Genomic DNA, 13,394 nt, shown 5'->3' on the forward strand with positions numbered 1-13,394 from the left:
TGGAGACGGACTGGGGCCAAGGAGGTAAGGGTCCAGTCGCGGCTGCCGCGACTGGGACCGCAACATATATAGTACAATTTTATTTATTTATTTAAGATTTTTATATACTGGCATTCATGATACAATCACATCATGCTGGTTTACAATTGAACAAGGGGTGCAAAATACATTAAAACTGGAACAAGAGCAAGGAAATTGCAGTTACAAATAACAAGGGAGATCGAACTGGGGAGAATAGAGAAATACAGTAGTAGATTAACATCATGTAGAGTTATTTACAAAGAGTAGCTGTGACTGAGTTGTGGAAGTTGATGAGGAAGCAATTAGGAGGGGTCCGGAAAAGCTTGTTTGAATAACCAAGTCTTAAGTCTTTTTTGGAATGTTGGGAGGCAAGGCTCCTGTCGGAGATTCGGTGGGATGGAATTCCAGAGTGCTGGTCCAGCTGTCGAGAAGGCCCGTTCTCTTAAAGTTATATGACAAGTGGATTTGGTATGAGGTACCTGGAGGGATCCTCTGTATGCTTCTCTAGTGGGTCTTGAGGAGTGATATTGGCTGAGCGGGAATAGTAGGTCAAGTGTTGTAAGGTGGTGGATGGACTTATATATAATGGTGATGGATTTGAAGATGATTCTGAAGTGTATAGGGAGCCAATGTAGGTTTTTTAGGATAGGTGATATATGGTCTCTTCTCCTGGTGTTGGTGAGAATTCTTGCAGCCGCATTTTGGACCATCTGTAGAGGTTTGGTGTACAAAGATGGGAGACCTAGTAGAATAGCGTTGCAATAATCTATCTTTGAGAAGATTATTGCTTGTAGTATTGTTTTGAAATCAGTAGAGTGGAATAAAGGTTTTATCCTTTTCAGCACTTGGAGTTTGTAGAAGCAGTCCTTGATTGTACGGTTGACAAATTCATCCTGTTATCAATTATAACTCCTGAGTCTCTCACTTGGGTGGAGAGTGGGTTAGCTGGAGGAGTAGAGGAGGTGTTGCTAATTTCTGGGGAGATGAGCAGGAGTTCAGTTTTAGCAGCATTTAATACGAAGTTTAGGCTGGCAAGAAGGCACTTGATTTTTTGGAGGCATGTTTCCCAGTGTTCGAGAGTTTTAGAGGATTCTTTAAGGGGGATCACTATCTGGACATCGTCTGCATAGAGAAAGTGTTTAAGTTTTAGATTTGTTAGGAGCTAGCATAGCAGAAGGAGGTAAATGTTGAAGAGCGTGGGTGAAAGGGCTGAACCCTGAAACACTCCTACAGGTGAGTCATGGCGGGGGGATTCTTTGTTGTGTATTTTAACTTTGTAGCCTCTGTTACTGAGGAAAGTTTTGAACCAGGTTAGTGCCGTACCTGTTATACCAATGGTCGAAAGTTGGTTTATAAGGATGGAGTGGTTAACGGTGTCGAAAGCTGCCGAGAGGTCTAAAAGAATCAGTAGGAATGATTGTCCTTTGTCAAGACCCAAAATGAGGTAGTCCTTCAACGATACAAGGAGAGATTCTGTGCTGGAAGCTTTGCGGAATCCATATTGAGAAGGGAATAGAAGTTTATTATCTTCGATGTAGTCTGATATTTGGGTGTTAACTAGTTTTTCCATGATCTTGGCTATGAATGGTAGGTTGGCGATTGGTCGGAAGTTGAAACTGTCCTTAAATCGAGTGTAGTAATTGACAAGTTACAATTGTTCTTGTTAGCTGTATAAACAATTCAGTAATGCTATTTTTGGTTCAGCTTTCCTAGGATTGAGGGAGTTGTACTTGTAACTCTCGCCACTGCTACCCTGGTCTCCCCGGAATCAACAGTGCATTGGACTGTCGGGGAAAGCGGGGATGGAGCACAGCGGCGGTATGGGCCAGGTGAGGTGAAAGCAGGGAGCACAGAGACCGGGGGGCTGAAGTTTACATTGCGCTTGCAGGTTTGCGCCCTTCTGGACAACGGTGGAGTGCCTGTGACGTGACGCGCCGCCCTTTTCCCAGCAGTCAGGCGCACGTTCCAACTCTTGCCTCGGTGCCAAAGTTCGAGGTGGAAGGAAGGAGAGACCCTCCGTGACGTCATGGAATCCGGAAGTGTGTATCACTGTGCTCTTCAGAGGTACTGATGTGCCCCCGGGAGCTGGGAAGCATGTGCGCGCGCTCGGGAGGGGCTGAAGGCTCGAGACCGGAAGTTCCTTACGGAGGATTTTCCAGACTGGCCGCCTCTAGGCTACCTGCGGCTGTGGGCGAGGACTGGCCGTGGGGAGGAGCCCGAGCTGGGCCTGGGAACGCCAGTAGTGCAGCCTGGGGGCGGGGAGGAGCCGGGTGGCGACGCTGGGAGTTTCCGGTCCGGAGGAGCCGGCAGCTTAAGCCGTGGCTCATGCCGGCGAAGGCGCCGCGATGGGAGTAGGTTTGATGCTGCTTCCGTTTATTCTGCTGCTGTTGCTGTCAGGGCCTTCAGCTGGCATTCGGGACCAAGGCGGGGTCGGAACGCCCCGCGGCAGCTCGGAGGGTGAGTGGATCTCGGGGCCGGACAGCCCCTTCTTCAGGCATACACATTGCAGCTTCCCCCGCTGACTCAGGCACCTTTCGCAAATTTCTTTCCCTGCTCGTGTTACCTCTTTTTCACTGCTGATGTGCCTACAGAGACACATCCTGTATCAAAGATGCACAAGCCTGGTCCTAGAGAATCAAACAGGCTTGCGTTTCAGAGAAGTTATAATATATATGCATCAGGCATACTGGCACGCAGTTGGCATGAGATGCAAAATTTGTGTAGCTACTAACTTGATTATTTGGAAAAACCTGACCTAGACTAGAGATGTGTACCTCTCTTGTACACCTGTTGCATTTCTACATTTACCTTGCAGTATGTCTGCCCCATATTTTCGTGTATTTCCTTTCCTACATTCCTATCCTAAGTATTTCTGAAAAATTCTCTCATAACTCCTGTTCTTCTCAACCTGTTGCTTTGGAAAGCATTATATGAATCGGAGAAGAGATTGTAAGCCCTATGGGGATAGGAAAATACCTGTAGTACCTGAATGTACTTTGATGTACACTTTGAACTGCTGAAAAGTGGAATATAAAAATATAAATAAATATTGTATTTCTGCTTGCAGTACTGCAGTTATCTCTAAGAAGAAACTGTCTTTTTTTTTTTTTTTTTTTGCGCTGTAGTTGGTTATGAGCTCAGTGAATGGGAAATAATTGTACTGAAAGTGAATGGGAAATAATTGTACTGAAAAGATCTTGGGAATGATGGAGAAGATGTGTAATGCCATATGTTGAGTATATCTCTGGAGCCCTTACTGTATTCTGATAGATATTTCTATGCTGTGTGTCCCTTCCTGTCAGATTGGAATGCTTTTTCCTGCCTTTGATCTTGGGTGCTGTATAGCAACAGGATTGGAGATCACTTGCTTCATCTTTACTCCACACCTGGAAGTTCCACTTGGCTCTGGTTTGTGGAGAACAGATGAAGATGAGCAGGAAGAATCTGTTGTTGCAGCTTCTGCTTCAAACTATCACTATACCTGGGAACTTTTCGATGTCAAGTCACCATAAGATTTTAGTGTGATGCCGAGCGATCAGGATTTCATGCTGGACCTTGGCAATAATCTTTATAAGTATCTTTATTATTAAGCAATAATAAACAAAACAATTGGCTGGTTTGAGCATTTCAACAAAAACAATTGTAACTTACAGTTCGTATTCTCGAGGCCTCTCTCTCTCTCCCTGGACTCCATCCTCTTATCCCCACTTGCAGGATTCCACTCTATCCCAGAATCCCTTGTGGGTTTGAGAGTTAAGGAGGACCAGTACAGGTAGCTGTACTGGTCCTCCTTAACGTCACAAGCATCAATTAGCCTTGATGCTTGTGATGCAACTGCAACATTGCTTTCAGCTTTGACGGCAAGGGAAAAAAGTGATTCAGAAGAAAGCAAAAGCTTTTACAGTCCGGGGGATAAAGCATGGGCCTGCTTCTACAGCAAAGCAGGTTCAAGCAGCATTGTCTGAATTATTAAGAAGGCTGCTCACCCCGTAAAAATGTTGCTGGCAGTAATTTTGGTATGGGTTTGACAGTTGCTTGGTTTTGATTGTAAATATTGCTGCCCTTAACATAAAACTTGGGAGTAACCAGTATGGAGCAGCAGTTACTACCATAAGAAACTTGCTGAGCAGATTGAATGGACCATTTGGTCTTTTTGTGACATTATTACTGTATTTTTATGAGTCTTGGGCCAAATCTGGAGAGTTACTAGATATGACTGTTGCTCTTCAAAACTCCTGCAGTGCTTTGGAATAGAACTGAATTCTGTCTTCCTGCTGATATAGATCTTTTGACTTCCTCATTCCTGTCAATGGGGCCAAATCAATTAAAACACGCAGAAAGTGGACGCTGAGTATTCAGTGCCCGCTTTCCTAACGCGCCCTTAGGCACCTCTCCTGGGGGCACCGTGCTATATTCTAATTAGGGGTCACGCTGTCAAGGAGGCACTAGGGTCGATTGCACACCCCTAGTGCCTCCTTGACAGCGTGCACCTAGGAAAATGGACACTGAATTTATCAGCATCTGTTTTCCTAACCGGCGCACAGCCACGGTTTCGAAAAATGGACGCTGGTTAACTGAGCATCCATTTCCTGAACCTGACTGCCAGCACACTTTTTTTTAAATCTTTCGTTCCTCCTACTTAATATTGCAGTGATATTAAGTAAGGAGGATATACAGAAAAGCAGTATTTTCTGCTTTTCTGTACAACGTTTGGCCTCAATGTGTGTACTTGCCAGTCAGTATTTTCAAAGGCCCACATTGCTGGCTAGGACAGTGATGGCGAACTCCAATCCTCGAGTGCCATAAACAGGCCAGGTTTTCAGGATATCTACAATGCATGAGATAAATTTGCATACAATGAGACTACTCTCTGCATACTCAGTATGGGAAACATGACTGATACAGTTTATCTGGATTTCATTAAAACTTTTGATGATATACGTCATGGAAGACTGATTTCCAAATGAAAATAGAAAGGATTTAAGGATAACATTCCCAAGTGGATTGGGAATTGATTGAAGAGGAAGCTACAAATATCACAGTTAACTACAGCTATTCTAATTGGAATAAGGTGGCAAATAGGGCTCCACAGGAGTTTTTGGAGGCCACTGTTACCTAATGTTTGTATAAATGATCTACAGGAAGGAATAAACCGGAATATTACCATTTTTACAGCCAACCTCAAACTGTGCTATTGTAAATTCTGGACTCACTAATTTTACAGAAGGGCTTTGGTGAATGAGGGAACTGGCAGATGAGAATTAATGTGGATAACCAGGGGCAGAAAAATCACAGGAGCCTGGTTGCCTGGGTGACCAAAACTTGTTCATTGGCGCTTGCCTGGAATAGAAATGCCTTTGTGGCCTAGGGCAGTCCTGCTCCTGTGTCATGGAGGAAGGGAGGTGTGGCCTTGACCTAAAGTAATCCCTGCTGCCAGGACTACACAGGGATGCAGACCATGGCAACCTGAGGCAGCTCTGGGAGGGAGATGACACCCAGAGGAAGACCATATCATCAGGCCCAAGGAAGCCCTTTCCATCTGTTGGGAGACGGGAATGGTCTGCATCTTGAAGTTGGGGAAGGGGCAGAGAAAAACAAAAGCAAAATGCATTTTTCCAGTCCTTTGGATAAGTGTAAACAGTAAATGCATTTGTGGCACAAGAATAAGCAGATGCAATATATTTTGAATGAGGCTAATGCTAACCAGGAGAAAGAGCTTGGTATATTTGTTGATGACAAATTGGGAGTGAGTGAGCAAAGCCAGGCAGCAGCCAAAGCTGTGTATTAAATAGCAGGGGGCAGGTGGAGGAAGGAATGGTTAGAAGCAAAAAATGAGGATATCATCCTTCCACTGTATGGGTATCCAGAATGTTAGAAAAGGTACAAAGGGTCACAGGGCTAATACATGGAACATGGGCTCACATACATGGAAGGATTGTCCAGCACGGAGCTGTTTACATCAGGATAGAAACATTTTTAACAGGTTTAATTATACTGTACAAACATTTCAAAGGACCTGCAGGGATCTCGCAGGTGATCTTCTTACCAAACAAAATAAGGGGGCAGGCTAATAAGATTGAAGGGTAATAGATTTCACTCCCTCCAAAGGAAGGCAGTTTTTAATTAGAGCGGGAACATTTATGGAACATTTTGGCAGCAGAAGTAGCTCTGACTACAGCACTGAATGAACTGAAAACCAAATTGGATTTTTTTTTTTCTAAGAGGAAACCGGCATTGGTGGGTGTGGTGAGAGGCTCCACGTGAAGTAAAAGTGGTAACCCCGAGGTTCTGAGCTATCCCCATAACTTGGGGTCAGGAAGGAATTATTTTCACTTCTGCTGGATTGCTACAGGTCCCCATTGTCTTTTTACCTTCCCCTACATTACTATATATACACACATATATATATATATATATATACACATTACTATATATTACACCCACACACATATGTGTGTGTGTGTGGACTGATGTAATAAGGCATGCTTGGCTGTGCACACATTTTGAGCTTGCAGATGCATTTCTGATTTAACAAGGAGTTTATTGCACAAAATTATGGTCGCTGAACATTTATGCACAAACTATGTTAACAAGCACAAATTTTTTAATATTTATTTATTTAACACTTTTCTATACCAACCTTCATGGTAGAGACCATATCAGGTTGGTTCACATCGAATAGGGGAACTGAACCAAGAACAGTAACCAAAACAAAAGGTTGAACGTGAAAAAGCAAAGTTACATTTAACAGGGAAATTAAACTTGGAGGCATAGACTGCTGGAAGGAAGGAAAGGCTAGAGATAGCGGAGAAATTATTAGTATAAACAGATACTCTGTTAAACATTGAAACTTTGTAAACCGTTGTGATGGCGAAACCGAACAACGGTATAAATAAATAAATTAGCACTCCTCCATGCAAATCCCATACTTAAAGGCATTAGCTATTTCTTCCCAATGCAGACAGAGGTGCGAGAGTGAATATGTTGCATGCATGCGATTCTTTCTTTTTTTTTTTATAACTCTGATGTATTAGCTTACTGCTTCAGGAATTAATTTTTCTTTTTTTTTTTTACACGTGTGAGGAGATAAAATATGCCAGGAAGTTCAGCACCCATTTTCTACTCAGGTCTTAATACATTGTGCTCAGAGAGAGCTGTGAGGCAGCCAGAAGAAGGCTGGACTTTGATCCTCATTCAGCCCAACCAAGCCTATAACTAAGTACTCCCTGCCTTTCAGCTGACTCATCTGGAGTTTTTTGCTCCGTGAGGGATTTCTTCTCCGTGGCAGAGCAGCTCTACTAGAGGAGCTTTTCATGCTGGTTAGCCTGACCTGGTCTGTCAGATTCAGGTGTTTCTGCTGTGTGTGCATATAAAAATGTGATTTAGAAGTTGCATGTTGCTTGGCCCTGCTCTTTTGTCCTGTGTGCTCCACTGACTCTGGCAGTTACTGTACTAGAGGAGCTTTTCATGCTGGTTAGCCTGACCTGGTCTGTCAGATTCAGGTGTTTCTGCTGTGTGTGCATATAAAAATGTGATTTAGAAGTTGCATGTTGCTTGGCCCTGCTCTTTTGTCCTGTGTGCTCCACTGACTCTGGCAGTTACTGTACTAGAGGAGCTTTCCATGCTGGCTAGCCTGACCTGGCCTGTTTGAGTCAGGTCTTTGTGCTGTGTTTGTATGTGCAGGGCGGAGGGGTGAATGGCTTTCCTGAGGGCCCAGGGCTGGCTACTTTTTACTGTGGGTTTCTGGTTCCTCCGTGCTCTGTCCTTGCTTGCCACTAATCTTTGGCACTTAGTGACAGATCTTGAACTGAATCTAAGCTCTGCGCCTGTAGGTGGATTGTGACCGTGTTACGGGAGAAAACCTAGCCTGTAATTTAGCTTTGTGCTGGTAAGGATGTCTGTGCCCTTCCTGCTCTGCCTGGCACGGTAACAGGCTTCATTGCCCTGCCATCTGCTGTAGGTGCTGTTCAGATGATCTGCCTAGTGAAATAAGTGCTTGCTGTAGGGCACCTCAATGGAGTTCATAGACAACACCTTTTGGGACTGCTGCAATAAAAGGTGCACCTGGCCTAGTGCACAGATTAATGGGCGGCTGGACACGTGTTAGAGATGCGCTAGACTAACCCCCCGATGCACTAAGGGTATCAACGCGTGTCCAAACACGAGCATAGCTAATAGCACTCATCACATGGAAATGCCACGGAGATGAGGCTATTAGCTATTACTCTGTGATGCCAAAAATCGCCGTGCACTGTTTAACACGTCAAGTTTTACGCCTACCCCGGAGCAGGTGTAAAGTCTTGCTATGTGTCAAGGAACCAAAATTCCCCCCCCCCAAACTACTGCTTTTCTGTGGCTCCTCCTACTTTAGTATCGTCATGATACTAAGCAGGAGGAACCACAGAAAGTAGCATTATGAAAAATAAAAAGGCTTGATGAAGAAAAATTTCTGGGCGCACCATATACACGCTCCAGGCCATATGTCTACTACTGTCTACTAACTTTTAAAAAGAAACTGAAAACATGGCTATTCTGCCGAGCCTTCCCTGCCAATAGCCCAACAGCCTGATTTAGAATTATCATGCCTCCTTCCCTTTCTCCATTGTAAATAGTATTTTATTTATTGTATATAGTAATCTATCTTCGTTCTCCCCCTCTTTTTTTCCTTCTCCCAGTTAAGGCAACCTTGTTAGAATGTAACTTTTATGCTCCTACAAATTGTCTCTTGTTATATATTTGGTTATAGTTCTGCTTCGTTCGATGTAAACCGAGTTGATTTGATCTGTATCAAGAAAGTCGGTATATAAAAGCCTTAAATAAATAAATAAATATGTATTGTCCGTGTATATTTTTCCGGTAAATTAGCTGCTGCAGGATTGAGCATCCGTTTTGTTAACCCACACCACAATCATGTCTCCTGGATGCCTGATACCAAGAACGTGCTAGGGACACACAATTTATCCCCAGTACATCCTTTTTAGCAAGGCAGCTCCTTTTTGATTATTGCATCGGGTGCCCAGGAGAGGTGGATGTGCGCGCATTGAAAGAACGGGCGCTCTGTTTTTATGTGCACTTTATTGCGTCAGTCCCTTTGTGTCAATAAGGAAGATCGTGATGGCTCTTAAAGGTTCCAGAAATGTCATGTTGGCATACAGTGCATGTTTGTTTATTTTAAGGAAACACCTAAGGTTTGCTTGTAGTTCACACGCTTCTTACACAGAAAGCTGAGTTGCTTACACGTGGCTTGCGTTTAGTACATTTAACCCAGCCTGTCACAATGAAGGAGAGTCAGTTTCCTGATGTCCACAGTATTGCTGCAGTCACTTAGTCCTAGGGGAATTCAGAGCTACTGTGGAACGCAGAATTTGCACGGAATTTCCCTCCTGTGCGGCTGCATAAGTTCTGCACAGAATTTGGCAGGCCCTGATGTGCCACAAATGGAACCTGTCCCTCTCGCAGTGAAAATGGAACAGGCCCAGGTGTGCAGCAAGCGGAGGCCGTCCCACTCATGGCAAAGATGGAGCAGGGCCCAGTGAGAGAGGGAGAGAGAGAGAGTGTGTGTGTGTGTGTAAGACTGTGAGCCTGGGGGGTTGAGAGAGAGGGTGTGGGTACCAGAGAGAGGGAGCCTATTTGAAGAGATTGTGAAGGAGTGTGTGTGTGTGTTTGTGTGAGAGATTGGGAATTGATGTGTATGAAAAATTGATTGTGTGTTTGTGAGGGTGCTAGCCTGTGTGAAGGGATATGTATATGTGAGAAAGAGAGGGAGCCTATGTGTAGGGGGTTGTGTGAGAGACATAGGTAGCCTGTGTGAGGGCGAGTGTGCAAGAGAGAGGGAGCCTATGTGTAGGGGGATTGTGTGAGAGACATACCTGTGTGAGGATGAGTGTGCAAGAGAGAGAGGGAGCATGTGTGGGTGTGTATGAATGCATGAGACAGCCTGTGTGGGTGTGTGCGCTCAAGAGAGAGGGTGAGTTTGTATGAAGGTGTGTGTGTGTGTGCATGAGACAGCCTGTGTGTGTGTGAGAGAGACAGAGGGAGCCTGTGTGAGGGGCAGTACTGAGAGAGGGGTCAAACTCTGGGAGTGGAAATAGAGTGGAAGGAGTTGAGCCTAGAGAGGGAGGGGAGAGATAGTGGCAGGTGAAAGAGTTGGTGCCTGAGAGGGCAATGTGAAAGGAGACTGGCCAGGGGAGTAGGGAAGAGACACTCTTACAATTAACTTCTAGGGAAATGTATTACATTTTTAATTACTTAGACTGTCATGTATATTGTGTTATTTTGACCAATATAAAGTATGCAGAATTTTGCAGAATTTTAAGTTTATGTGCGTAGAATTTAACATTTTTTTGTGCAGAATTCCCGCAGGAGTAAATCACTGGGTTACCTCATTTCTCCAGAATGATCACATTTTGTTGTTCAGTTTGATTTCTTCATGGTAGCATTGTCCCTGACCTGGAGCAGACATTACGTCGCTGTAGACATATGCTGGTTCCTTCACTGTGTCTCTTACTGTCACTGGTGCCTCTCTGCACAGCTGATCATGCATCTTTAGAGGCTCAGAAAGGGATGCTCTAAAGCTCTAGTTGCAAAGCAGTTTGGGCCGGTTCATGCTGTGTACACCTGGATTTCTTACCTGCATACAGATGTAGTTAAGGGCTTCCTACCTGAATGAAATTCATAGTGAAAGTGGTTGTCGTAAAGTGCTCCCCGATACCTGGGCTGGTATGCTGATTTTTGCGGGTGTCTGAGGAAGCTGCCATGCATTCTGCAGTTAGAGAAATGTCACCAAGAGCACGCGATGCTCGTGTTCAGTGCACTCTGAGAGTTGAATTGCCAGTGAGACTTGTTTGTCCCATAAAGGTGGATGGGCTGAAAGGAACCTGGTACTCTCACACCTGCTGTTGGTGCTCTAGCATATGGCTTTGACTCAGCAAATATGCAGAGACGAGAGGAGCCAGGTGTCTGGGCTTGCGATGGAGAACTTTCTCCGCTTAGCACTTTGAAGTTGGTTTGCTGTACCGGGACAACCCAATGTCTTAACTGGGCTTGATGCTGACTGAAGAGGTGTTGTAGTTTTTCTACTGACTTGAAAAGACAGTTCATTATCTTCCTGCTAGAGCAACCACCAGTCAGGGATTTCCAAAGGACACCACTTCCTTGTTTTTTCTTTTATTACAGTGAGTCCCCTTGTAAGGGAGGTGTGGTTCCAGGCAGTTATTAGTAGTCTCTGTCTCCAGCAGGTGTGTGCAGTAGTGAGAACAAGTCTCTAGTCTGCTCTCAGAGCTCTGGTTAGGCCTCGGCCTGGTTGAGGATACTGGCTCCTGGGGCAACTGTCTTTTTTGGGCTTCTTCCCCAGTAGCAGCCATGCTCCCAGGGTTAAGCATACATTTATTTATTTTTTTTGTAGGAGAAAGAGGAATCTGCTCTTTGTGGTTCCTAAGGTTCTCTAGGGTGAGCTTCCCCTCACTGTGCTCCCAGGGGGTCTGGTGGTGTTGCTCCACTAGGGGAGGGTTCTCACCTCCTATGAGGGGATCTGAGAACCACGTTTCTTACCTGGAGTGATGTCTGGCAAGTTCCTTTCTCCCCTTGTCTCCTGTCTTGCTTTCACCCCCCGGGCCTCCTGGTGCAGCCTGTGAAGTTTAAAAAAAAAAAAAAAGTCGAGAAAGGGGTGAAACACCCAGCTAAAGAGTGCAAAGTAACGGTGGCTCTCCAACATGGGCCGCTGTTGGTAGCAGCAGGAAACGCCTGGGAACAGATGGGCCAGGAAGAGGGAGGAGCTGTTCAGTGCTGATGGGCAGAGGGAGAGAGGAGTGGCAGACCCCAGAAACTGCACTTCATGGCAGGACAGCAGCTTGAAAGTGGCACGGGCCTGCTCGTTTCTTTGCCAAAAAAAGAGAAAAGGGATCAGCCAGAGTCAGAGACCTGGAAGTATTATCACCCCTAACTTATAGGTTAAAAAGAAAGGAGGTTAAAGGGGCAGAGAAAAAGTGCAGAGATGAATAGGGGTTTGTGGGACAGTCCCCACAGTCGTGGGCTCTCTCTGCCCTATATGTGATTAGGGAACTGGAGCAACATGACCAAATTCCTCAGGTCTCCCCTCCCCATGATGGCCAAGGTGAAGCAGGAACTTCCCTGGAAGAGGGGGCACTGGGACTTGGCATAATTCAGGAACCCAGCACCTTGGAGCAGATCGTCCTTCTTATCAGAACTACAGGATTCAGGCCCACCCGCCATAGCCTCTTCAGGGAGAAAGTTAAGGTCTAGGACAGTTATGTTGGCCCACACCTGCAAAGTGGGTCCCTTTGGGTCTTTGTGGCTGATTTTGCGTTATTTATGCACCAGGCCTTCTCAGCCATGCATAAGCCAGGAGGGGCTCCCATGCCAGCACTATCTGGACCCTCGTAGCTCCTGGAGAGCAGAGAGCTGCTGCTTAACTGCTTAAGAGGCCTAGATAGGCCCCAAGGGACTGGGTTCTCAGTCAGGACCCTTACCCATGAGTCCAGAGGTAGCTCCATAATAGTGCTAGACTCAGATCGCTCCGCCCATTCAGGTACTCAAGAGGAAAGAGAATGTTTCTCAGAATAGGACAAGGATACCTCATTGGTCCGCCTTTTCCTTAGGGAAGAGCTGCCTGCCCTAATTGTAAACATTGTAGGGGCATTAAAGATTTCTGATCCCATGGAGGAGGATAAGCTGGAAGTGGATCCTATCCTCCAAGGCATCTGTAAGCCTCCAAGAGCCTTCCCTTGCAATCAGCCCCGAAGGATATGGTGCTAGAGTGGCCTGCAGGGAACTAGGCTGATAGGAAAACTATACCCCTAACATTGGAGGTGAAGAATGCTCTCCTACAGGTTCCTAGAGTGGATGCCCTGGTATTATGTTACCTGAAAAATTACCATTCCAGTCGAAAGCAGGACCGGTCTAAGAGGACCCCCAAGATAGGAAGTTTGAAGCAATCTTGAAACAAGCATTTGCATCTAATCCAGTATATATAGCTATAGCTTGGGAGGCTATCCTTATCAGGATAGCCTCCCAAGCTATAGCTTCAGGGGTGGCACCAAGAAGACTCTTGTGGCTCTGAAACTGGTCAGCAGATGCGGTGTCCAAAGCACTCTTGTGTAAATTGCCCTTCAAGGAGGGGCTTCTGTTTGAAGATTTAGAGGAGCTTGTTAAAGACCTAGGAGAGTCCAACCCTCAAACGATTCCTGGAGGATAGGCTGCACACAGGCCCCCAGGGGACGAGGTGCCAATGATTTAGAGAATCCCACAAACTTAGAACTGATAGGTTTATGCCACAACATTCTAGAAGGACAAGAACTCAGCCCTTTCGAGGAGCCAGAAAGGCTAGAGGCCGCAGGCCCTAGCCTCCCTCCACA

At 45.5% G+C, this 13,394-nt stretch overlaps 1 protein-coding gene across 1 annotated transcript in view; it reads left to right on the forward strand.

The window, feature by feature from the left end:
- Nucleotides 1–2,092: 2,092 nt before the first annotated feature.
- Nucleotides 2,093–13,394, forward strand: part of TMEM8A (transmembrane protein 8A) — a 71,990-nt gene continuing 60,688 nt past the window's right edge. Inside the window, exon 1 of the mRNA XM_029576759.1 lies at nt 2,093–2,478. Within this exon, the coding sequence (XP_029432619.1) occupies nt 2,367–2,478 (112 nt within the window). The 5' untranslated portion in view covers nt 2,093–2,366. The remainder of the gene's footprint in view (nt 2,479–13,394) is intronic.

The sequence above is a fragment of the Rhinatrema bivittatum genome, chromosome 14 (genome assembly GCF_901001135.1).
Source record: "Rhinatrema bivittatum chromosome 14, aRhiBiv1.1, whole genome shotgun sequence".
NCBI lineage: Eukaryota > Metazoa > Chordata > Amphibia > Gymnophiona > Rhinatrematidae > Rhinatrema > Rhinatrema bivittatum.